The following is a 24,372-nucleotide window of genomic DNA, read 5'->3' as shown; positions in this document are numbered from 1 at the left end:
CTTTTCCGGTTAGACGTCTAATCCGGACTTCGCTTTAGATGTGAGACTGAGCAGGAAGGATCATCCTGGGAGTTAAAGTTTCATCTGGTTTGAACTCAGCTGGAGGCGGCGGTCCTGCCTCAAACTCCACCTCACAACTTCTAGAAAAACAAACACTTCCACAGCAACACCATTTATTTCTCCTCCTTTGGGAAATCACTGCAGTGGCATTGTTCTAGTCCACTGCGGTACGTTTCTTTTATAACCAGCAGAGTTTATAGTTCTGTGTATCGTTGTCGTGTAGTGGTGCTGAAATCATCCGACTGTAACTCTTTATGGTAGTTCACATAGTGTGTGCTGTTAGCTGTCCTTTATGACAACAGCTCTTGATGAAGTGCTTCACTTTATGGGTTTGCCAAAGAAAGCTAATCTCCCGTTGCAACCTGATCTCACGGGAAGGCGTGTAAATAGCACGACATTACAAGGACATGCTGCGTGTCATGAGGACGCATTTTTGCCTTTTCGCGTGTCATTTTTACCCCACGCAACAAAACTATGGTAACGGCCGCAGTTAAGTTTAAGCAACAAAACCAGTTAGTTACGTTAAAGGGACTGTTTGTAACTTCTTACACGTATAAATCATTGCGGGTCGCTCGCGTTTGTCTACGCTGTTCAGACTCAGACTCCAACACAAACTCCAGTGAAGCACCAAAACCTCTTGGTTGTATCTAGTGAAGCTGTTAAACAGTGTTGGCCGCGGTCGGAGGACGCGGGGGAGACCGTAGCTTTGGTCTCCAGGACCGGAGGCTCTGCTCCTCTGCTCCTCTGCTCCTCTGCCTGCTTGCCTTCACTCACACACCACGCTCCTTCTCACTCTTTCTAAAGACATCCAATTCTACAATTTCATATAGCAAATGCTTTTGTCCAAAGCGACGTACATCTGAGAATTTGTACAACACGAGCAAGGATCTAGATAGGAAGGAACAACGTGAGTGCAAACAGCAGCTGCAAGTCCGATCGGACGCAGGTTGCATAAAAGCAGATTTTTCAGATCTTTTGTTTCAGACTTTTTTTCAGACTTTTTTTTCAGGCATGTTTTTTATCTTTTTTTTTCGGACATTTTTTAGATCTTTTTTTTCAGACTTTTTTTGTCCTTTCATCATCATCATTAATAATATCAACAACGTCATCATTAACAATATCAACATCAATATCATCGTTATCAACCTCATCAATAGCATCATCGTCATCAGGTGCTGAGGTGTTCATGAAAGAGCTGGGTCTTTAGCTTTTTCTTAAAGGTGGAACGGGACTCAGCGGATCGTGGAAATTGATATTTTTTATAGTTGTTGACAGTATTTTCTCATTTACGGAGTGACAAATAGAGATATCTAAAATCATCTCTGTAAAAGCCTCTAATGCCTCTTTGACTCTAATATGTCAACAAAATGGAACAATAGTTTAACCATGGCCTACAAATGACACGCTAAAAGCAAGAACGCCGTTCTTATTGCACATGCAAAATGACTTGCAAATTCATTCATACACCATTTAGTGTGAACGGGCTGAACATTGTAGACAAGCAACTCTTTATGATCATTATATAATACTGTATAATATAATATATCCACACAAGAAACTACCGGTAGGTTATGCAAGAAATCTGGTTTAAGTCTGCAGCTGGTCAATGTTTGTGTGTTTGTTGTTAGTACAAAAGTAGAAAAAGAGTTCATCCTGTGCAGTGAGATTACAGTTTATACTTATTCCATGCATACATCAGAATATTTGACTTCTTTACTTTAGTGTCAGGATTAGTCAGACTTTAGGTGTAAATATACAAAGACACACAGCTAGGAGTAATGATCCTTCCTCTCATCCTGCTGCCACAGAGATATCTCCTCTTTCTCAAGTCTCTTTTCCTGCATATGCACATTTATAAGAACCCAGTCAAATATATCCCACTTAAATATAATATGCATCGCAAAGAAATGAAGTTTCTCCATATGGAGAGAAAATTTATTAAATTAACTTTTATAAATGAATACAACTCAACCTGAGTAAATATATATTTCCAACGTTCATTAATCTAATAACATTTGCTTTTGAAAAGCTTGCCGTGCATATTGATGTCTAAAAGTATTAATAATGAATGTGTGAATGTGGATCATCTGAGTTTTGAGACTCTGTTTGTTGAATACTGATATTTATTCAGTATCTATTTGTTAAATTGTTTTATAAATTGATTGGTATTTGTTTGTGGATTATAAAATGCATTTATAAAGAAAAACAGCAACAGAAAAGTAGCTGTGAGAACAGAAGACGTCCTTCAGGAAACGGATAATTTGGTCGCGTCACGCCGGTGAACACTCTGAATGTAACTGGCCATTATATTTAAAAGCTTTGCGTCCTTGTAACCGGTTGTCACAACTAAAGCAGTATAGATGTCCAGGAGTTATTATTGTAGCTGGTAGCTATGACAACAGCTCTTTAGTGTCACATCCCCGTCGAGCTGGTTGCTGTCAGTTTGTGTTTGCAGCACTTTAGTGAAACATTTACTTTATTTCTTATCAAAGTTCCAGTAGAGCTCCTTCCCTTCTGCAGACGGTGTTACTGTTACTTCAGACAGAGCCGGGTCTTTGGTTAAAGGGAAAGAGAAATGCTGCTTTATAAACAAGATGATGAATTAGGGGATGAAAAGAACAACAATTGAATGGTACCCTGTCAGGAACGGGTCAGGAGCTTGTGCTTGCTGTGTTTCTGTTGAATATGCAACAGTAAGTCTGAATGTTCTTCCTCCCCTGACTCAGCGTCCTCTGAGGTCCTCTTCTCCTTCGACGTGGGTAACGGTCCGCTGGAGGTCCGTGTGAAGGCCGACTCCCCGCTGAACGACAACAGGTGGCACCGCATCCGAGCCGAGCGCAACGTTAAAGAGGCCTCGCTTCGCCTCGACGAGCTCCCCGCCGCCACGCAGGAGGCTCCCACTGACGGGCACATCCACCTGCAGCTCAACAGCCAGCTATTTATAGGTGTGTGTGTGTGTGTGTGTGTGTGTGTGTGTGTGTGTGCGTGTGCGTGTGCGTGTGCGCGTGTGCGTGTGCGTGTGCGTGTGCGTGTGCGTGTGTGTGTGCGTGCGTGTGTGTGCGTGTGTGTGCGTGTGCGTGTGCGTGTGTGTGTGCGTGTGTGTGTGTGTGTGGCTGCTGCACTCACTTCAAATGTAATTCTGCCTCAACAAAGAACAAAACAACACAATATCCACACATCTCTTTGTCCACATGGGATTTGTTTAGAAGATACATCAGCAGTTCAAACACCTTCTCATCCCAACTCGTCACATACCGCCGCTTTGTCACGCCTCTTGTCTTGTCGTAACGCCTCTTGTCTTGTCGTCACGCCTCTTGTCTTGTCGTCACGCCTCTTGTCTTGTCGTCACGCCTCTTGTCTTGTCATCACGCCTCTTGTCTTGTCATCACGCCTCTTGTCTTGTCGTCACGCCTCTTGTCTTGTCATCACGCCTCTTGTCTTGTCATCACGCCTCTTGTCTTGTCGTCACGCCTCTTGTCTTGTCTTGTCATCACGCCTCTTGTCTTGTCTTGTCATCACGCCTCTTGTCTTGTCTTGTCATCACGCCTCTTGTCTTGTCTTGTCGTCACGCCTCTTGTCTTGTCTTGTCATCACGCCTCTTGTCTTGTCGTCACGCCTCTTGTCTTGTCTTGTCATCACGCCTCTTGTCTTGTCTTGTCGTCACGCCTCTTGTCTTGTCTTGTCATCACGCCTCTTGTCTTGTCTTGTCATCACGCCTCTTGTCTTGTCTTGTCGTCACGCCTCTTGTCTTGTCTTGTCATCACGCCTCTTGTCTTGTCTTGTCATCACGCCTCTTGTCTTGTCGTCACGCCTCTTGTCTTGTCTTGTCATCACGCCTCTTGTCTTGTCTTGTCGTCACGCCTCTTGTCTTGTCTTGTCATCACGCCTCTTGTCTTGTCGTCACGCCTCTTGTCTTGTCATCACGCCTCTTGTCTTGTCATCACGCCTCTTGTCTTGTCGTCACGCCTCTTGTCTTGTCTTGTCATCACGCCTCTTGTCTTGTCTTGTCATCACGCCTCTTGTCTTGTCTTGTCATCACGCCTCTTGTCTTGTCTTGTCATCACGCCTCTTGTCTTGTCTTGTCGTCACGCCTCTTGTCTTGTCTTGTCGTCACGCCTCTTGTCTTGTCGTCACGCCTCTTGTCTTGTCATCACGCCTCTTGTCTTGTCTTGTCGTCACGCCTCTTGTCTTGTCTTGTCGTCACGCCTCTTGTCTTGTCGTCACGCCTCTTGTCTTGTCATCACGCCTCTTGTCTTGTCTTGTCTTGTCGTCTCGCCTCTTGTCACCTTGCCTCTTGTCATCTTTCCTCGCCTCTTGTCGTCATGCCTCTTCTCCTCCCGCCTTGCCCCGTGTCGTCACGCCCCTTGTCGTCACTTTATTTTTGGTATCAAAACCACTATATTAAGGTTTAGGAAACTACATGGTTGGGCTTAAAACTACCAGGTTAGTAAAGTGAAAATGAAACTGATTGTTGTGAACACGGGACACAAATAAACAGCTGATTGTAACGTGAAAGTGAAATTTCAAACAAACACAAGACTTTCAACCAGGAGACGGGTGTCCCTGTCCCGTGTGAAACTAAAAGTAACGTTGACTTATCTTGTCACATGAGTCGTTAGTCAGTTAAGTTAACATCAACTACGACCGTTTCCTAACCCTAACTCAGTGGTTGTGTCCTGTAAAAACGAAAGTTCATTTTGAAAGGACACGATGCATGTAACGAGTATATTGACACGTCGTCTCAAGTCCGTCCAAAAGTAACACCAGAGGGGAACCCTGTGTGTCGGCCTCCGATGCCGAGAGGCGCTGACCAAGCAGCTATATTTGAGAATGTGTTGGTCTCCTGGATGAAAGCCTCGTGTTTGTTGGGTTTACATGATAGTTAATGCAACGCATGGTGCGTCGGTACCGGCGATCAAGGCAGCCTTGTGCGTCGGTACCGAGCGCTGATGGGTGTGACAAAGCCTCGGTATTTGACGCCCAGGGAATGAGATCAGGCAGTTCTTCTGGACGTATCCTCTGTCTCTGCCTCCCTCTCACTTTCTTTTATTTACTCTCTTCCACCCACACACCGCACTAAATAAATGACTCTTATGGTACATTCTCATTGACCCCGGGGAGGCTGGCGGCCTCCTGAAGAAAGCAGATAGTGACAGAAAAACTAAAGCCTTCAGCAAAACTCCACACTAAAGCTGTGCTTCCATCTCACTGAACTGTACAGGCTGTCTCCGCTTATTGATCCACACTGAAACTGGCAGAGTTAAGGGAGATCAATCAACCTATAACAATCCTTGTTCCCAAACCTCAGCAATGTACCTCATACAGGCCGAGTCCGTGGAAGTAATACCTACTTAATCCTTTGATATTAAATTGAATATAAAATTGATAGAGATATCCTCGGTGTGTTTGTAGTGGTCAGTTTCCTTGCCGTGACCTTGGTGCAGTGTTTGAATCCGGTCCATTAGTTAAGGTAGTCCTTCCCTGACAGCTCCTGATGAAACTCAGAGTCCTGATATGAACCTCATCAACTCTGCAGACTCCTGGAAAGCTGTTTATCTCCTCATAACAGTCAGGTTGCCAGTTTGGCAGCCTGAGACAATTATAATGTAGCGGAGCCTGAACTCTGAGGACAGTCGGAGGTTGTGATGCGAGATGTCGGAAAAAACAACAACTCTTAGAGTTTAAATTCTGCCCCATAGAAAGAGGAAATATTTCAGACAGATTGACAGCTCGCCAGCTTCCCAGATATGAACCATCAGCATGGAGCTCAGCTGGCAGACGGACAGACAGGAAAGAAGTCCTTGAATGTTTCACCTGCCAGTTTCACTATGTTTCATCAGCTCATCATTTTTAAACAATTCAGAAGGAGGTTGGTGACAAATCTTGAGGTGCAGGGTGTGTTTGGCTGTTTATAATAAAATCACATATCAGTCAGTGTCGTTCCCCAATCTGATCACAGAGATGATAAGATTTACTTTCCTTTCATTACAGTACGATATGAAAGAAAAGACTCCCGCTCCGGTTCCATAATCCGTCATAGAAAACATCACATCGTCATTTATTTTTGATAAAGTTATATCACTGTTGTTTCACCTTTCACATCAATCTGCATTCCAGCTGCATCACCACGCAGCAATAAAAGAACCTGGGAATGATGAAGACTTGATGTTGACGGATTACACAACACGAGGAAAGTTTTAAGAAATGAATGGAAACTAACGGCTGCCTGGAAAGCAGGAAAATACTTTAAAAAGCAGGAGACTAAAAGTGAAACTAAAAGTAACGTTGACTTATTTTGTCACGTCAGTCGCTAGTCAGTGAAGTTAACATCAACCGCGACCATTTTCTAACCAAAACTGATTGTGTTGCCTAAACCTAACTTCCTGTGAAAATAGAAGTTTATTTTGAAAGGACACTATGCACGTAACGAGCGTATATTGATACGCCGTCCCTGACACGTCCAAATGCAACGCAAGAGGGGGGTACCCCGTGCGTCAGCCTCTGACCAAAAGGCGGTATTTGATGAGTTGGGAGTGAGAATGTGTTGCCCTGTCTATCTATATAGCTAATCTGTGTTCTCAATTAGGTCGATATCTGTGCAATACTTCTGTTTCCCATCTGAATAGAGCAGCAACAGTATTTTGTCTGAACTGCCTCATTCAAGTGGAAAAAATGCAAATCCTCACAAATCTTTCCATTGTTTTTACAAAGTTACTGTACTGTCTGTAATGTTGAATATTATACATATATATATATATTTAAGAAAAAATGATGTCCTGTTTGTTTACCAGATTTTGGCCTTATGGTTGTTGATTATTATCGACGTCTTTAGCCAGTATTTTGAGCGTCAACGGGGGGAATGGTGAGATTCAAAGTCATATTTTGAGGGATTAATGATTTATTACTCACAAGTGTTTTACCTGCTAATCTGTCAATTGCACACTGTCAACATTATCTCAATGTCTCAGGTACTTGGATCAATTATGCTTTATTTTAAAGGGTTTTTACATTCATGAAATGTTGAATAACACTCAATACTAAAAATCTAATTTGAGTGTTTATTGGAGTATTTCTTCTCTGGTCCTGTTTGAAAAGTTATGTTTTACTCGGATGTAATTTTTTTTTTATGTGCATTAATGTAGTCGCTCTTCTTGATTATACCTCACATTGATTTGAATTACGTTTGGAGGGAAACTTATTTTCTACCGTATTTTAGTCGCGGTTTTAAACAGTTTTAAACAGTTTTAAACAGTTATAAACAGTTTTAAACGCGTGGTTAACGTTGTAAATTGAAACAAAATTTAAAAAAACAGAACAAAACTACTTGGTTAGGTTTGGTAATTACATCATGGTTTGGCTTAAAATGACTACGATTGTTACCTTATTAAACTACGGCGGTAAACTAAAATAAGTGAACGTAGACTTTTAGTTTCACACGGGACATGAACAGCGGTCTCCTGGGTGAACGCGGTAAACACGGTGAACACGGTAAACACCATCACATTTGGGTTATTGGCCCTAGAAGCATCAGCCTTCAAAAACGGCACCTTTATGCGTCAGCAGCCAAAAGCAGGAAAAAGGATGAAACATACAGCGCAGCATATGAGCGATTAAATGTATCGAGAGAAAATGAATCTGCAACGATCTAGATAGTTGATGAGTTGCTTCAAGTCATTGATCAAGCAACAAAATGCCAAACATTCTCTGGTTCCAGATTCTCAAATGTGACGATTTAACACATTTCTGTGTTTTGTATCATTGTGACTTGAATGTCTTTGAGTTTTGAATTGTTGGTTGAGACAAAACAAACTATATTCAGGAGAGAAAAATAGAGACCAGATGCATTACAGCCCGCTGAAGTGTATCCTTTGTGTGTGTGTCTTCAGGAGGCACGGCGTCCAGGCAGAAGGGCTTCCGGGGTTGTATCCGCTCTCTGCAGCTGAACGGCGTCACCCTGGATCTGGAGGAAAGAGCGAAGATCACCCCCGGGGTTCAGGCGAGATGTCCGGGTCACTGCAGCAGCTACGGCTTGCTCTGCCAGAACCGGGGCCGCTGCCTTGAGAGGCCAACCAGCTTCTCCTGTGACTGTGGTTCGTCTGCTTACACTGGAGCCTTCTGCGACAGAGGTACTGTACCGGGGCTTTGTCACCAATCAGCCAGCAGCGCCTGCTGGGACATGTCGGGGATTATGGGACCCTATTGTGAACTATGGTTAAACCGCTAATATTACAAATATTAGAAGAAGCTTTTGTCCTTTCAAGTAATTTTAGGTCGGAGAAATCCTCTTGTTCCACCCTGTCTGTATCAGTTCCACCTCTTCCGGTCCTTCTGCATCATATCAGAAACATTTTCCTGAAATGTAGCCGGACTTATTTGGTCTCCCTTTAACTGAAGATGACATGAACATAGTTATTGTAAACAAATACAGAATACTGCAATTATATTCTCTCCAAAAATCTGCCTTGTTTGTTGTTGCACACCAGAGAGCAAACCTGAATCCGATTTATAGAGTTCAAGCTCTGATTTATAAGTCATCTAATTGGTTAAAGGTGTTTTCACAGGTGCATTCTGGGTGCAGGTGATTGATAATAGAGTGTGGTATTGTGATAGCAGTGTTCAGCAAACAACACACACAGTCTGTTAGGTTTTAATGATGTGAAGTTATTTGCAAAAAGTCAATGCGACAATGTGCTTAATGTTCGGCATAGTTGTTTCAATAATTGTGCCACGAGTACCAGTTTTTGTGTCTTGGCAACAAAAAAAAGGACTGTAATATACTGCGATAAAGTTTTCATAAATCCTCAGTATTTAACAGAGTGTCTATTTAGTGCAGAAAACAACCGAGTCAATAATATGGATAGGCAGGAAGGCAATCCAAAATATTAAAATAAATCGTCAAACCCTGACGAAAACCTACAGTTGTTGAAACATGTTGGCTTTTTTAATGATTTAGCGACTATAATTACAGCTTTTAATATATTTCCTGACTCGATTGCCACTGTGTTTAATGTTTGGGAGTGCATGGATTGTCTTCCTGTCTATCCTGATTTTTTCCCCGTTTTCCACCTGACTTTGCATCACAGTTGAGAACACTGATCAACCGGTTATATCTCTCTCTCTCTCACAGTCAACAATAAGTTGGTCTTTTTGAATTGTATGATACTGAAATGGAAAGCCAGAGTTGTGTGCAGATCTTTGAATCAGTATTTCCGACAAATGTTTCTTGTCTTATTGTCTTTAAAAATGTCCTGATGTTGCCTTCGAGTTGTTTTAAGACGACACACCTGGACTTGTTGTTAATGAAGTTATCACAGGAACATTGAGTCATCACGTCAGCCTCATACTTATTCAATAGTTAACAGCCCAGCTGTGTTACAGGTATACCTGATACACGGCCGTGTTATAATTAGCAGCACAGATTTGCATTGTTCTTTTCACCTGTCAGCTGGTTCTCTGTAGCACATGCTCACTAATTAGGTGATGTCAGTGCTGCTGTACATCTGAATACTGTCCCTCTGTGGGATTAGTTGTTAGATGCAGAGCAAAGACATAAAGTATATAAATTGAAATGCAAATCATACTCTCTCTGCAAAGCAACTTTTAACAGCCAGATTCAAGAACACACATCTCACATGTACAACATAGCAGCAGCAGCAGCACATAACACTACTGCTCTAAATCCACTTTGTAATTAAACCTTCTGACATTATCTGGCTCCCTGCAGAGGTTTCAGCCAGCTTCAAGTCGGGAACATCCGTCAGCTACACCTTCAAAGAGCTGAGCGAGCTGAACAGCAGCAGCAGCAGCAGCAGCAGCAGCAGCGCCCGGCCTTCCTCCTCCTCCATCTACTCTGACCTGACCCTGAGAGCAGAAAACGTCTCCCTGAGCTTCAGGACCAGCCAGAGTCCCGCTCTGCTCCTCTTCGTCGGCTCCTACCACAGAGAGTACCTCGCTCTGCTGCTCAACAAGCACGGTGAGCACTCACATCCTCTTAACAAGGAACTCTTATTCCTCTCTCTTGATGCTAATCAATTAGGTTGGCCTTCAGCATTGTCATGAGGTTAATCTCTGCCTCTCGACTCTGAATGAAGGTTTCTGTTTCATTATGCATGCAAAAATGTGTACTTCTAGAGCATCACATTGAGGATGGATTGGATTTGACTTGGGATGAGTAACCTCGATTGCTCTCTGCACAGACTCCTATATATGTGGAATTTACCGACGGGGAACTGCCATTTCATCCATCTATGCGCTCTTCAAAGCCACCAGAGAGCCAGTAGCTTGGAGAACACGGGGGAGTTGTTGGTCTACCCGTTGCCTCGATCGGCTAGCTTGTTTGTGTGACTTTTAACATATTAAAAGCATGATGCCGTCACAATTATGGTTTTAATTACCACAGTTTGATTAGGGCTGTGTGTTGGCAAGAATCCGGCGGTATGATACGTATCAAATATGCTGCTTTATGCAAATGTGTGTATATATTTATTATTGGAAATCAATCAACAACATAAATCAATGACAGATATTGTCCAGTAACCCTCACAGGTACTGCATTTAGCATAAAACAATATGCTCCAATCAGAACATGGCAAACTGCAGCCCAACAGGCAACAACAGCTGTCAGTGTGTCAGTGTGCTGACTTGACTATGACTTGCCCCAAACTGCATGTGATGATCATAAAGTGGGCATGTCTGTAAAGGGGAGACTCGTGGGTACCCATAGAACCCATTTACATTCACTGATCTGGAGGTCAGAGGTCAAGGGACCCCTTTGAACATGGACATGACAGTTTTTACTCAACAAGATTTAGCGTATGTTTGGAGCGTTATTTAACCTCCTGTCTTGAAAAAGAGATTCTTAATCTCAGTGGGATTCACCTCATTAAATAAAGGTTAAATTAAAAAATCAAAAAGAATTAAACATGTCTGTGGTTTGCAGAAACGTACAATGCCAACCTGTTTTGGGCTCCAACTCCTTTCTTTATGACTCCTTTCATCCAGTTCTCGTCTCCTCCGCTGCCGTTCTCTTCAGTGTTTAATCAACCTGTTGCGATTTTAAACCAGACGAGTGGACGAGTGGGGTCATCTTGAATTGGAAAGGACAAAGGAGGCTGATAAACCTAGATTAGCTGTAAATAGACTGTGAATAGGCTGCTTTAATAACCCAGACTGGAGGAGGAAGCTGAGAGCCAGCAGGTCATTTGAGACGACGTGATGGGGAGATAGTCAGCAGGTAGCTGCTTTAAGACCGAAGAGAAAAACTCCGGAACAGGTTTCTATTGGTGATAAAACCTTTGAAGATATTCAGTGGCACAGAACATTTAGAGAAGTATTGAGAGACGGACTAACAGATTGTTGGTTTTGGTTTTTTTTATGGGATTTGTTATCCTTTAAAGATCATTCTGGTAGATTTAGTCCATCTGGATCTGGAGGAGACATGAAACTAGATTTAGTAATCCATCACGGTGATCACGATAACGTCTTGTCCCTCTTATTCTTTTGTTAAAGTGACGTTATTGTTGACAGTTTTTGAAATCATTGAAAGTGCCTTTGTCTGACATCAAAGAGCTGAAAGCATTGAAGATCTAAAGAAAGCACCAGTGGATATTCTCAAACACATTATTGTAATCTCTCTGTTGTCTTGTAGTAAATTAAAGGGTTAGATGTTTTTTGGGAACTGATTTGAATGCCAGGGTTCTCATGCACTGCTTCAGTTTGGTGCTCATTTCTATTCATAGAATCTGATTTATCAATTTCTTCTTGTGTTTGAAAATGTGCGTACCATCAAACTCCAAAGAGGGGAGACAGGTATAATCTTGTCATCTTGTTTCTCTAGTGCTGCACCAGTGAGCACACAGGGCTCAGTAGAAGAGATTCAGATGATCTGTTGAAGACATGAAAGTGTGATCAATCTGCATTAATAACGAACTGTTGTGTTTAGACACCGTTCATTTTAATTGACATCAGTTTAAACAGTTAACAATTAAAACCAATTTGTAATCTATGAACTGCACCGTGTCCAACGTCTAGTTTGTGTTCTGCACATCTTTATTTGACCATCAAGTAAAGTGATTAATCTGCCATCGACATATCTTTATTTATCTGTGGACAAGTCACTTAACAAACCGTCTAGCTTATTGGCATTTCATTTATTACTGTGGTGACCTCACGCTCTCAGCTGCAGGACGTTAGTGGAGCGTAAGCTGAGCGTTATAAACCATGTTAACCGTATCGACCCGTATTAAATCATTGTGATGTATTATGAGGTTTGAATCACTATAAACAAACAAACACTGAGCAGATGTAACTCCGGTTCTTCAGCAGGAAAACATGTGAACATCTGTTGAACAACTGTTCAAAAGGCAAAGAGTTCAGCCAGCAGCAGCTTTTCACATCTTAACAGGTTCAATGACAGCCAGTCTCCATGTCAGCGGTGTGATCTGGATCTCTCAGCTCTGCCGTCACCTCCGCTGACTTGTTAATCTCACTTTTCTCTGTCTAATCAAAAGACAAGTGTTAAAAGTGATTAGCAGGGCTGAAAGATATTTATAATGCACGATTGAAGAACTAGAAACTCTTCTATCCTAGTCATGTATACATGCACATACATGTACATGCATTCAAAGTACATTTCCAAGACATGAATATCTATATGCATTAATATGCACTACTTATTATGCATTGCACTGTAAAATGTCTTCCACACAGCCTGCAGAGATTAAATGATATCCATGTTAAATGACATGGAATAATTGATTCTGTGTACCAGTTTTGGCCGTACTAGGCCTTCATTTTCTAAATATTTCATTATGTTTTGGTTCATTATTCAGCTGCTGTTGCCCTGAAACGTCCAGATCTCCCTCCATACATATAAATACTCTCTGAAATAAATGTCTGTTAAGGGGAGACACCCCAGGTTTTAACTAACAGATATCACCATGAAACTTCCCCAGTTCATTACTGACATTAAGACAATTAGTGTTCTTATTACACGTTTTCTGAAATTCTATGTTTAAGTATGCAACTGTGGCATCGTCTTATTAAGTACGATACGACACACTTTATTGTCCCCTTGGGGAAATTAGTTTTGGACTCAGTGCTGCTCACCATCAGCTGCCTCCACAGCAGCATCAATACATAGAAACAAACAACGATCCACATGGAAACAGAAACACAAACAATAGAAACCACAAACAACATATATTGCACATTACTCATATTGCACAAGATCTATATAAAAACAGAATAAATAAAAGATTAAAAAAATAAGAAGAATACCATGATGCTATTGCACAATCCTCAGCCTCAAGAAACATTATTTAAAATGCAAAAACATTTAGTCGCACTGATTTACATACATTTCCACAACAGAAATCTGAACATTGGATAAAGCAAGGTTCAAAATTCTTCTTTCATTTTGTTGACATGTTAGAGTCAGAGGGAATTTTCCTCCAAAAATCAGAAAATACTGCCATAAACAGCCATAAAAAAAACATTTTTTTCCATTTTTTCTGAATAAAATGCTCTATAAATCAGGCTATGAATGATATATGAACAAACCCCTCAGTAGAAATGAGGAATGAAAGTGGAGAGTTTGGTCGATGTAAGAGCTACTAAAGTGAAGATTTCTGGCTAAGAAAACAAATAAGTTAGAGAAAACGGTCTCAAAAGATGAATTGGTAAATTTCATAGATTTTGTAAGAGTTAAGGGTAAAACATTTCTAACTAATAGATATCACCATGAAACGTCCCCTGTTGATTACTGACATAAAGACAATTATTTTGTGTATTAAAAGTTTTCTGAAATATTATGTTTAAATATTCAGATGAGGCGTTATCTAATGATAACTTTTGGTTAAATTTATATCAAAATATCAAAATAATCACCTAAATGTGCATTTTGGATGATTTCTTTCCACTAGTCTGAAATAAGACATGAAGAGGACAGATTGAACAACGGAAATATTGGAGGAAAGTTTTATGAGTTCTGTTCTTTCTGCAAGGAATTGGATGTCTTTTGAGCAATTTATAAAACTGAAATGTTTATTTTAAAAGTTAAAATCTTGAATATTCAAAGTGTATAGGTGAAGAACCACAGCCAGGGCTAATGATATTTTAATTTCTAATTTTCTATATTCTTTATTATTTATCCCAGAATCATTCTTTCTTTATTTCTTTCCACATAACACAAGATTAGCTTAAATAATAAAAGATTTTTTTTATTTGAAATATTTCATTTTAAGGCTTTATCTGTTCATTGGGAAGTCGTGTCTTTTGCAGCCTCCTGTGTCTGACTTGTTGATGTGTGTGTGTGTGCGTGCGTGCGTGCGTGCGTGCGTGCGCGCGTGCGTGCGCGCGTGTGTGTGTGTGTGCAGACATGCTGGAGGTGAGATACCGACTGGACGGCAGCAAAGAAGCAGAGATCCTGAGGAGCAACGTGAGGAACCTCGCCAACGGGCAGCTACGTGCCGTCTCCATCAGCAGACTGGCAGACGGCGTCTCTGTGCAGGTAACAAACACAAACAAACACACTGACATGTTCCTCTCAGCCAGCACTAAACCCTGAGTCAGCCCGGTGTTCCCGGCAGCCTCTCTGTCAGTCGACTACAAGAAGACAGCGGGGACGAGCTGCAGGAGACAGATAATGAAGGCTGAGCTGCAGAGCAACAGTGGACACAAACACATGTCAAAGTGCTTTATCTTCAAAATAAGACTTCTAGTCTTCTAGCTTTGGCCACTAGATCCTCCTGCTTTAAACTGCTCAATCGGGTTTGACCTGTTTAATATGTTAGGGATAATGTACAGCGAGCCGGACATTGTTGTGAAAGAATCCCCTTGAGGGAATTCTTATTACGTTTTCCCGCTTATTACTCAGCTACTTACTGAAGAAATCAATATTTTAACAGAAAAACAGTCCTCCAGAGTCCGACATCAGAGCTGCGCCCATAGCAACGGTCTGTTATACAGAAATTACAGACCGCAGAACGCCGTGATTAACCAATCAGAATCGAGTATTCAACACAGCCGTGTAATAAAATATACTAACGTTGTGGCACTTGGGTCAAAGAGATAATCTAATGTTTCACTATATGCGGATGATACACAGCTGTACCTTCATCTGTGTTTCCATGAACAAACGCCCTAGATGGACCTCTCTAATCAATGGGAATCTCATGTGAAGGCGTATATATATATATATATATATATAGCATAAAATTACAATGACATTCTGCCTGTCACAAGGACAGTAACGGACGCAGTTAGGATTAACAAAAACGTCATATCTGGGCTTAAAATAAGTACATAAACTAAGTAGAATACGTACAGAAACAGCGTAACCTAAGTACAGAAAACGTGTCACTAATTTCACTAAAACACGCCACTAACGTAACTTACAAAAGAAACACAGGTCTTGAACACCGGTCGGAAGTCCTGTGTTTGTTGGACCGTTCTACCTTCCCTTCCCATAAGCAGTCTCTCTCTTTTTATTACACGGCTGTGTTGAATACTCGATTCTGATTGGTCAATCACGGCGTTCTGTGTTCTGTAATTTCTTTATAACAGACCGTTACTATGTATAACAGACCGTTGCTATGTATAACAGACCGTTGCTATGTATAACAGACTGTTGCTATGTATAACAGACCGTTGCTATGTATAACAGACCGTTGCTATGGGCGCAGTTCTGATGTCGGATTCTGGAGGACTTTTCTGTGTCCAATTATTGATTTCTTCAGTAAGTATCTGTGTAGTAAGCGGGATAATGTACAGCTAGCGGGTCATTGTTGTGAAAGAATCCCCTTCAGGGCGATGAGAATCCTGTCAGGGATTCTTTCAAAACAATGACCAGCTCACTGTACATTATCTCTTACTTATTCTACAGCTCTGAGCGCAGCATATTTACATGGATGTGTTTACATTGCAGTCAGCACAGACTACATGGCATACAAATAACACGAAAAGCAAGTAAGCCGTTCTTGTTGGACGCTAAATGCCTTGGGAATTATTGTGTGATTCGCCTTAACGCCTCGTTGTGTGACCGGGCTGCACAAATTCTCATCGTAGGTTCTGGTAGTACAATAGCCAGAATTTCTACCCATTGTACAATCATGTTCTTTTGTGTTGTGTGGTGGCTTTTCAGGCTCAGATAAACATGTACCAAGTTGTGCAATCATGATGAAGATCACAAAAACTAAAACATTTTTATCTGCAAAAACATGTACATGTCTTAGCAAATGACTTGAAGTTGTGTAATCAGTTGTGTGCTTTAAGTATTTACAGACCAGCGATGTTGAAACTTATTATGAAGTGAAACGTTTCCTTTTCTTTCAGATTGATCGGAACACCAAAGAGGACTTCAACCTGACTTCTGATGTGGAATTCAACGGCATCAGGTCGCTGGTTCTCGGCAGAGTGCACGGTGAGTGAGACGGCTACAAAAACCCAGACGAGGCCTTTCAGACTGCAGAGCACTCAGACGGACTAATTTCAGAGAGGCGATGCCTCATCAGACAATAAGGTATTGGAAACTTTCATCATGATGACGGTTGGATCCCCTGGACAGCTGTTAGACAGATGTCTAGACGACATAACAAGTGAGGAACAAACAAAGAAATAAATATAAATGCCGGGCACTCTCAAAACAAAGATGAGACATTATTCATATCAGTACGACTTAGGAGGTGGTAGGTTAGACATAACAGACGTGTCCATTTCTTGATTATTTCTATTCCTTTAGTCTGTAAGGGTCCACCGATCAAAAGAATCTAAACAATTTTTCATAAAAATTCATTCAAGTTGCTCGCTGTCTGCTAACTCCGTTTGTCAAAAGAAGACGGCACTTTAACTGACATAAACCATATGTTTTCTTCTTCCTGCACCGTGTTGTTGGGTATGATTTCTTTCGTACAAAATAAAATGTCCCACTTTTCTCTGTTTAGTTTTCACCTCTTTTCCTTGTCGGGATGCCAAATATGCTCGTCGCTGACGGGCAGGTGGGTTTTAAGAGGATAAAGGGAGGTTTTGCGTCTGCGGATGTTAATAATTAAACGTTTAAACGTTTAAACGTTAATCGTTAACCGACATTAAGCATTTAACCGATTAACGCTATCGGTTAAAACGGTAAAATAAATGTTAATAATTAATTAAAAAGCTGAGAAAAACTCGTAACTTTAAGGAGAAAAGCTGGTCCACCTTAAGCGGCGTTACAGATACAGGAAGTTGGCTCCGTTCTATAGCTCGCTTGAGCGGAGGAGTTGTAGCCTCGTTGCATTTATTCACCGACAAATAAACTGAACACTCACTGTCTGCTCCACCTTCCACGTTCACAGCTAGAACGCCACCGACAAATCCCACATTCACTGAAGTTACGCTGCGCTGACAGAGCGTATGTGTGTGGCTACAGCGGGCACGGAGCCACCGGCAATGCTAGCAGCTGCTTACGTAGCACAAACACACACACTGTTTGTAGGACAATCGCTAAAGTTACTCCGGGAAGACACACAGCTGACAACCTGCTAAACTAAACTAAATGTGCAGTGGAGACTTTTACAGGGAAAGTGGCTGGCTGCTAAGTTAACGCTCCCGGACAGTGAACTGGAGACTCAGTTGTCTGTTGTGCTCGTACACTGCAGCTGGCGCACCGCTGCATGCGAGGCACAGATCTTGTCGGTTAACGAGGGTCGGTTATCGTTTAAGAAAATGTTTCAAAATTAGCATCCCTAATTGTGTCGTCGGGTGCCGTAAAATAAGCGTGGTTAACTGTCTCAGAGCTGGTGAAAGGAATTAAAGGCCTGTCCCATATATACGCTGGTTGAGTTCAGTGATTGAAGCAAATAAAAGCTATTAAGCTATTAATTGAAGTTCTACAGTATTCTTGTCCCAGATCAAATGTACGTTGAAGGGCCCTGAATATCCTCTTCTGTGATTGTAATGTTTAAATGTACGTGTCCTTGTTTCTTGTCTTTGTCCTTTCTGTGATGTTGCAAATGGAGCTGCTGTGATGCAAAACAGATTTCAGACCTGTCTGACAATAAAGTATTATCGTGTCGTACCTGCGTCTCTCAGAGTTCAGCGTAGTCTCAAAATGATTATTTTCACAAACAGAAAAGAACAAAGAGCTCCCACTTAGCAGCTGATGGAGGATTTCACACAAGATGTAATTAAAGTAGAGAAAACTTTCTTTATTCCAGAACATTGCTCTGCCACAGTTCTTCTTCTTGTGCTGAACACACAGCTATTTGAAGGCCGGTGCTCATTGTGTACAGCTTGAACTGTACTTTTTACAGCTATTAGTCAACAATGCATTCAAAATGTACTGATAGTTCCTCTGCTTGTAATCCTCCTGTGAATACGGTGTACACATCAAGACTTCCCAGACAGGACACTCATGCAGCTAGACGTATAAAAGCCTTTTGAGGATGTTCTCTTGGGATTTTGTGGGTCTTTCAGTGATGCTAATGAGTCTTTCACTTCATACATATTGCATCTTCTTTGGACAAATGCAGTATTAGTTGTTCCGTACTTCCATATGCAGTAAGTTTATAGTAAGCTTTTACCTCTGATTCACACGGACACGTCAGGCTGCTCTGATAAAATGTTTGAACACTGTTTAGAGGAGGAAAATACAGACAGATGATCTGGTTGCTGCTTTAAATGAAATCCAACTAAACCAGAGCGTCGCTCCTCCTTTCCTTTCTGCCTGGTGTTCCTCAGACGGATCAGATATGTGACACAGAGACGCAGCATCACTGTAGTTTACTTTGTCATGACTTAGTTATGTTCCTTTCCTTTTAGAGACAGACTAAGAAATAGGTTGTTAAGAAGATGAGAGGCTGTGGGACTTCCCTCACCCAGGTGTAGCTCTGCCACTGTAAAAAGTAACGTCGGTCTTTATCGGCACACTTTGATTGATCCGTTGATATACAGTGTTTATTATCTATTCATACATTTTTCCCTCCAGACTCTGGAGAGTTGGACCCGGAGCTGTCTCGGCTGGCCTCTCTGGGTTTCACAGGCTGTCTGTCCGCCGTCCTCTTTAACTCCATCAGCCCCCTGAAAGCTGCTCTGCTCCACCCAGGAACCGGCCCCGTCAGCGTTACCGGCCCTCTGGTCCAGTCCATCTGCGGCTCCACTTCAGCCAATCCCTACGCAGCAGAAACCACGCACCACCTATCAGGTCAGAGGGAAAAGATTGGTTGTATTATTTATTGGCATTTTCACAACTTTAGGCTCCATTTACAGCGGTTATTTCAAGGTGTGTCATGTGATTTAATACACTGTAGTTGAAATACAAACTTGACCGTACGGTGGGTCTTCCCAAATGTTGAATGTAATCAGAGGTCTCCAACCTTTTTCCCTCTGAGAGCTGATTTGACAAAATGAAAGTGGCCGAGAGCGACTCAGAGCACCGAGTTCAACATCGCCAGGTCCTTTAATAACGTTTCAGCCACCGCAGTAATCACCTCTATTACATCCCGCCATAGAGCGAAGGGCTTTTTCGTTGTTTCGTTAGGATGTGCGCCGCTAAACGAAGCCTCTGTTGCTGCGTCGGCCTTCTTCATCAGTTACAGACTGTTTACTGTCTTTTAAACGTCGTTTTGAGCTCCTTTACCTGCTCTGTTCGTAGACTTCTACCAGCTAAAAGTCCCATGAAAAATTGCCGAGGACTTTAGTGAAGTGGCGCTCAGTGTTATATCTTTTACCGACTGACACTTCCGCACACTTTCATGAAAAAAACTGGATTTTTTGTTATCCATTCCTGATGAAAACAATATATTTTTTGTCTTTCATTGACCTGGATATTTTCTGCGGTCATTGTCAAATCCCGTGTTCGCTGGCTAGTCTGCTAACATCGCCTAATGTTATGCCGTCACTGCAGCATAACTCGTTGAATTGACAGCTAATTGGCAAATAACCATTTTATGTACATTATATATTCTTTGAATAGGACGGGATGTACAGGGGGAGATAATAACACATTTATACTGCATACAAAAAAAAGCATGTGATTATCATAAAGTGGGCATGTCTGTAAAGGGGAGACTCGTGGGTACCCATAGAACCCATTTACATTCACTGATCTGGAGGTGAGAGGTCAAGGGACCCCTTTGAACATGGACATGCCAAAATTTAGCCTATGTTCGTAGCGTTATTTGTTGTTCTTCCTGACCATCTGGCATGACATGGTGGGTACCAATGGATTCATTAGGTTTTCTAGTTTCATATGATATAGTATATCTTCACTCTACCTTGGAGACTGAGCCCGATACAACCTCTGAAAGACAGACTAGCGTCCGGGCCCGCCAGGGGGAATGGGTGGAGTTTCCTGGACCGAGGTCTCTCTCAGCTGTTGTTGCTCACAGGTTCTAATTATTGCAAACATTTCTGATTTAAGAAGTGAGAGGATAGTCGCCAGCAAGTAGCAAACCCAAACTAATCCCACAATTAGAGCAGCCACTTCCTCAGGGGACTGACATTAATAACTATTACTGGTTATCGTAGGCGGTGCTGGCCAGCTGTCTGTGTGGGTGCTACCTCTCAAACTTCACAATGGGACCTTTGGGTGTCTAATGATGTAATGACACCGGGTTAATGGCCACTACATGAGGCCATTAATTCAGTTTCCTTTGGCCTATCTTTCCCCTGTGGTCACTCATTCAGAGAATAGTGTGGAGGTGTTCTGTATGTCTCATCTGCTCAGACTGATGATTCCCGTTGAGCATCTCTCTCTGCAGTACCTTACTTAGTTTCTATTTTTCACGTCACGAATGACATCTTTGCTCCTCGATTTTATTCTTCTCATCTGCTCACCTTCATTTCTTCTTCTTTCCTTCTCATCGCTCTTTTTTTATTCCCCTGAGATCCTTCCTCTGCATTTGACCTCTCTTTTTCTTTCCCGTCTCCCTTCACGTCTGCGACTCTCATCGTCTCTCCTTCCTCTCTTTTGTTCTGCGTCTCTCCGTGCTGCAGGCCAGTCTGGATCGGTGGGAACGGGTCAGCCCGTGGTGAACGCCGTCAGGAGTGACTCAGCTCTAATTGGAGGTACGTTTCCCTCTGTCACACTGCCATTATCCTCAATCATGAGACAGGAACTGTCTGCAAAGAAAGAACAGATGCTGTGATGTCTCAGTATCAGATACAGTTTAACACCTCAGAAGACCTTACAGTGAGATGATGGGTACAATCATGGGTGAAATATTTATTGGTTTGGTACGTTTTCATAAAATTAGCATGCTGTGTAGCAGTTTGAATGAAAAGCCCCGAGTTGTCCCTCAAACAGCGGGACTGTGTCTGAACACACACACAGGAAACCACAACTAATTAGAATACAAATGACTTTATACTCCGAGTATAACGAACTGTACGTTTTCCTTATTGCTAACATCGATGCAGAGACCTTCTAATAGCTGAAATAGCCCTGAGAGGCTGTAGAAAATGAGCTGACTGCACCACTAATGATGGAGAGAGAAACCAATCTCACATCCTCTCGCTGCCTATTGCTGCCGCTGACCGGCCAGCTGCTTCTTAAGGAGGAGTTTTATTTCCTGAAGTAATGTTTTATCTCCAATTTGGTTCTTCAGTTTTAATCTGTCCCATTTGAAAACAATAAAGCAATCAAATACAATCTGCTACCTGCATGCTAAAATAACTAAATTTAAATTCTAATAACAATAAAGTATACGTTATGTAAGTAAAACAAATGCATAAATGAGACCTGACAGTTATCAAATGACCCCGCTATACCGTATGAAACACAGCTACAGAGAGTCCATGAATTCAGCTGGTAATTTACAGATACTCTTTAACTAGCTATGCAACTCCATGTTCAAAACAAACTACTTTATATTCTACCTCGAAATAGTTGAGTTACGATCAAACCTTTTAAAACAGCTTTTATTTTGTACTTTGCAATTCACCTCACCATCATCATTACCTGCAGTTAATACAATGATTTTTTTTTTGTTTTACCTTTGAAAAAGTAAAGAGCGACGAACACTGCATAGGGAGGAGGTCGGGGACCTCCGCACAGGAGACCTGGGTGAAACCAGAAGTCAACGTTGACTCATTTGTAACTTGCATATTTAAAGAGACTATTTGTAACTTTCAGAAATGCTTCTTAACAGCGACACCTGTGGCCGTGAAATCAACGAAAGTCAGCGTTGGACTCGCGCTTGCTCGCTCTAAATATACCTGAACGAGCATCACTCAACACAGTGAGGCGACACACGTCAACTAAAAGCACAATATCACTCTATATTCCAGCTGCTTGGCAGTAATGTTAGCTGACCAGACCAAGGTCTCTCCATGAACATGATTTAGATCTGATCCTAGTGTTGGCTTGTCCTGCCTCTTACACCGAGCTGCTGTAACTTGTGTCGTCCTCTTTGCAGGAGTGATCGCGGCGGTGGTCTTCGTGACAGTGTCTGCGTTGGCCGTGATGGCCCGAGTCCTCTACAGGAGGAAAGGGACGTGTCAGAGCCAGGAAGTGAAAACGGCGAAGCCCGAAGACAACCCGGAGCTGGCGTTCAGCAGCCGGACCGGCTCACAGAACGGTCCGAACGAGAACCAGAAGGAATATTTTATTTAGGAGGAGGTTGGACCTTCAGACGAACAGAGACAGAGATGCCTTGTCCATCCTCAGTGCTTTACACTATACAAACTAAACCCGAGCAAAGACACGAGCAGAACCAAACACTCCATACGTTCTGACTTCTCTTCTTCTCTTTCTGCTTCTGTGGGTGTGTTTTTTTGTACAGACTGTATATAGATACACGTGTTGAATTTATAATATGTCAATACCCAGTAGAGCAATTGTAAATATTTAAAGAGGTAGATCTTAAACTGATGACTTTATATCAATCAGTCCTTTCTCTGTTCTCTTGACATGATTTAAATCCTTTAAATCATTTAAAGGATTTAAATGATTTAATGAGGAGCTGTGTTTTTCATGGAGTTGTTGGTATGAAAGTTAAAACAGCTTTGTTGGGTCTGAGGTCATTTAAATACATTTTCCGACATGGATAATGAAGGTTTGACTCAGTGAGCTTCAGTTTCCAGTTTTGTTTTTGTATTTATTTGTTTGCTTCTGCTGTATGAACTGTGGCAAAGCAAAATGTACCCGTTCACATTGAACATTTCTTATTTTCTCAAAGTTTTACTCACCGTGATTCCTTTTTCATTTCGTTGCAGCTTGAAGCAAAAACTCACATTTATTTGTCTTCTTCCTGCGGCGCTCCAGCCTCCAGCTCTCAGTGTTCTCTGAACAGTAAAGGTTCTGAGACCGACACGGTTACTCTGGACTTTCTGTTCCCGACATCATTCAAACTAAAACATTTTATGTATCTTTTAAACACAAATGACATTTTCTGAAAGAGATTCAGAGAAGCAAAATAAGTATGAAAGAAAAAAATCCTGTATCAGCAGATGGAGAGCGAAGGAGTTCACGGGAAGGTGTTATTCAGGTCCAACCAGTCGAGCAACCAAACAGACAAGTCACAATCAACTTCCTGTGTTGCAACTTGTGTGTTTCTACGCCACATTTTAAGCAGCGGTCTGGATTTTTTGAAGTTTAGAAAACTCCAAAGTGCATATTTCCACTTTGCTGTGACCAGATCTTTAGTATCTTATCAGAATAAGCCACGTCTTCGTCAAAACATTTAATGCCAACAAACTGCCACTTGGACGAACTCAACATCTAAATGTCTCGTCTTCATCTTAGGGCTGGTCCGCACTAACAGATGTTTCAAATGTGAGAGTGACAACATAACATGATATGTTAAACTTAACAGTTTTGTTCTTATAGTGTGGTGAGCAGATATGACGAAAATCTCACAAAATCTCTGGCGATCAAACATGACTTAAGTGTAAACAAGCATGGCGGACGACGGGAAGGAAGAATTAGTGATGTTAGTTTTTACTTTGTGGTGAAAATTCACGAAGGATGGACGGATGAAGTCATGGAGACACGTTAAATAAACACTAATCAACAAGTTGGTCCTCCATCTCTGAGCTCCATCTTACTACTACTTTATGCTTCGCGTTTAGCATTAGCTCATGCGTTAGCCACGGCCGCCGTGGCGGTGGCGGTGGTTGTTCTTCCTTCTTCAGTCAGCTTGGTTCTCTATTGGCTGTCGTTCTTTCTTACGTGACTGCGTCATCAGCTGTCCTCGGGGTTCCTCACACACAACAGGATATCCGATTTACGATTTGAGATCGGTGCGGTCAGGATGGACTTCCGATCTGATCGAGGATGTAAACAACACTCTTCTAATACCTCACACCACAGGAACATCTGGAAAGATCATCTTTAGA

General features: G+C 41.9%; 1 protein-coding gene across 1 annotated transcript in view; it reads left to right on the top strand.

Annotated features, from left to right (window-relative positions):
• Positions 1 to 24,000, top strand: part of LOC119496186 (contactin-associated protein-like 4) — a 93,954-nt gene extending 69,954 nt beyond the window's left edge. Inside the window, exons 17-24 of the mRNA XM_037783307.1 lie at positions 2,787 to 3,005; positions 7,947 to 8,186; positions 9,785 to 10,033; positions 14,436 to 14,569; positions 16,393 to 16,480; positions 19,022 to 19,237; positions 21,031 to 21,102; positions 22,452 to 24,000. Of these exons, the coding sequence (XP_037639235.1) occupies positions 2,787 to 3,005; positions 7,947 to 8,186; positions 9,785 to 10,033; positions 14,436 to 14,569; positions 16,393 to 16,480; positions 19,022 to 19,237; positions 21,031 to 21,102; positions 22,452 to 22,648 (1,415 nt within the window). The 3' untranslated portion in view covers positions 22,649 to 24,000. The remainder of the gene's footprint in view (positions 1 to 2,786; positions 3,006 to 7,946; positions 8,187 to 9,784; positions 10,034 to 14,435; positions 14,570 to 16,392; positions 16,481 to 19,021; positions 19,238 to 21,030; positions 21,103 to 22,451) is intronic.
• The last annotated feature ends 372 nt before the right edge of the window (positions 24,001 to 24,372 follow it).

Source organism: Sebastes umbrosus, chromosome 10 (assembly GCF_015220745.1).
Source record: "Sebastes umbrosus isolate fSebUmb1 chromosome 10, fSebUmb1.pri, whole genome shotgun sequence".
Lineage (NCBI taxonomy): Eukaryota > Metazoa > Chordata > Actinopteri > Perciformes > Sebastidae > Sebastes > Sebastes umbrosus.
Note: the sequence above shows the minus strand (reverse complement) of the source record. Positions and strands in the feature narration are given on the sequence as shown.